General features: G+C 52.5%; 1 protein-coding gene across 1 annotated transcript in view; it reads right to left on the minus strand.

Moving 5' to 3' along the window:
- The window catches only part of CCND2 (cyclin D2), a 34,587-nt gene extending 34,347 nt beyond the window's left edge, over positions 1 to 240 (minus strand). Inside the window, exon 1 of the mRNA XM_009324334.1 lies at positions 3 to 240. Within this exon, the coding sequence (XP_009322609.1) occupies positions 3 to 197 (195 nt within the window). The 5' untranslated portion in view covers positions 198 to 240. The remainder of the gene's footprint in view (positions 1 to 2) is intronic.
- Between the last annotated feature and the right edge of the window lie 219 nt (positions 241 to 459).

The raw sequence follows: 459 nt of genomic DNA on the forward strand, positions 1-459 counted from the left end.
ACCTCCAGCATCCAAGTGGCCACCATCCTCCTCATGAAGGGCTGGATGTCCTTCTGGATGCACTTGAAGTAGGAGCATTGGGGCAGATACCTCTCCTCTATGGTTAGTAAGTTGTGCAAAACGCGGTCATCGTAGAGCAAGTTTGGGTCAGGCAGAGCTCTCCTCATGGGATCCACCTCGCAGCACAGCAGCTCCATGTTTCCAAAGAGATCTCCCTCTTTCTCTGGTGGAAAAGTTTTTTTTTTTGGAGGGGGGAAAGGGGGTGGGGAAAGGAGAGGAATAAAGGAGGAGGGGTAGGCGGGTGGGAGGAAGACGGCAGGGCTTTCCAGCTCGCTCCTGCCTCCCTTGAAACTCGTCTCTCCCTCTCTTGATTTCTAGCCTAAAGTTGAAGCAAAGTGACGCAACTCGCCAGGGCAGGCAGTTCTCTCTCTTGTTATTATGGAGAACAGCAGCTGGTAA

The sequence above is a fragment of the Pygoscelis adeliae genome, unplaced genomic scaffold (assembly GCF_000699105.1).
Source record: "Pygoscelis adeliae isolate BGI_AS28 unplaced genomic scaffold, ASM69910v1 Scaffold65, whole genome shotgun sequence".
NCBI lineage: Eukaryota > Metazoa > Chordata > Aves > Sphenisciformes > Spheniscidae > Pygoscelis > Pygoscelis adeliae.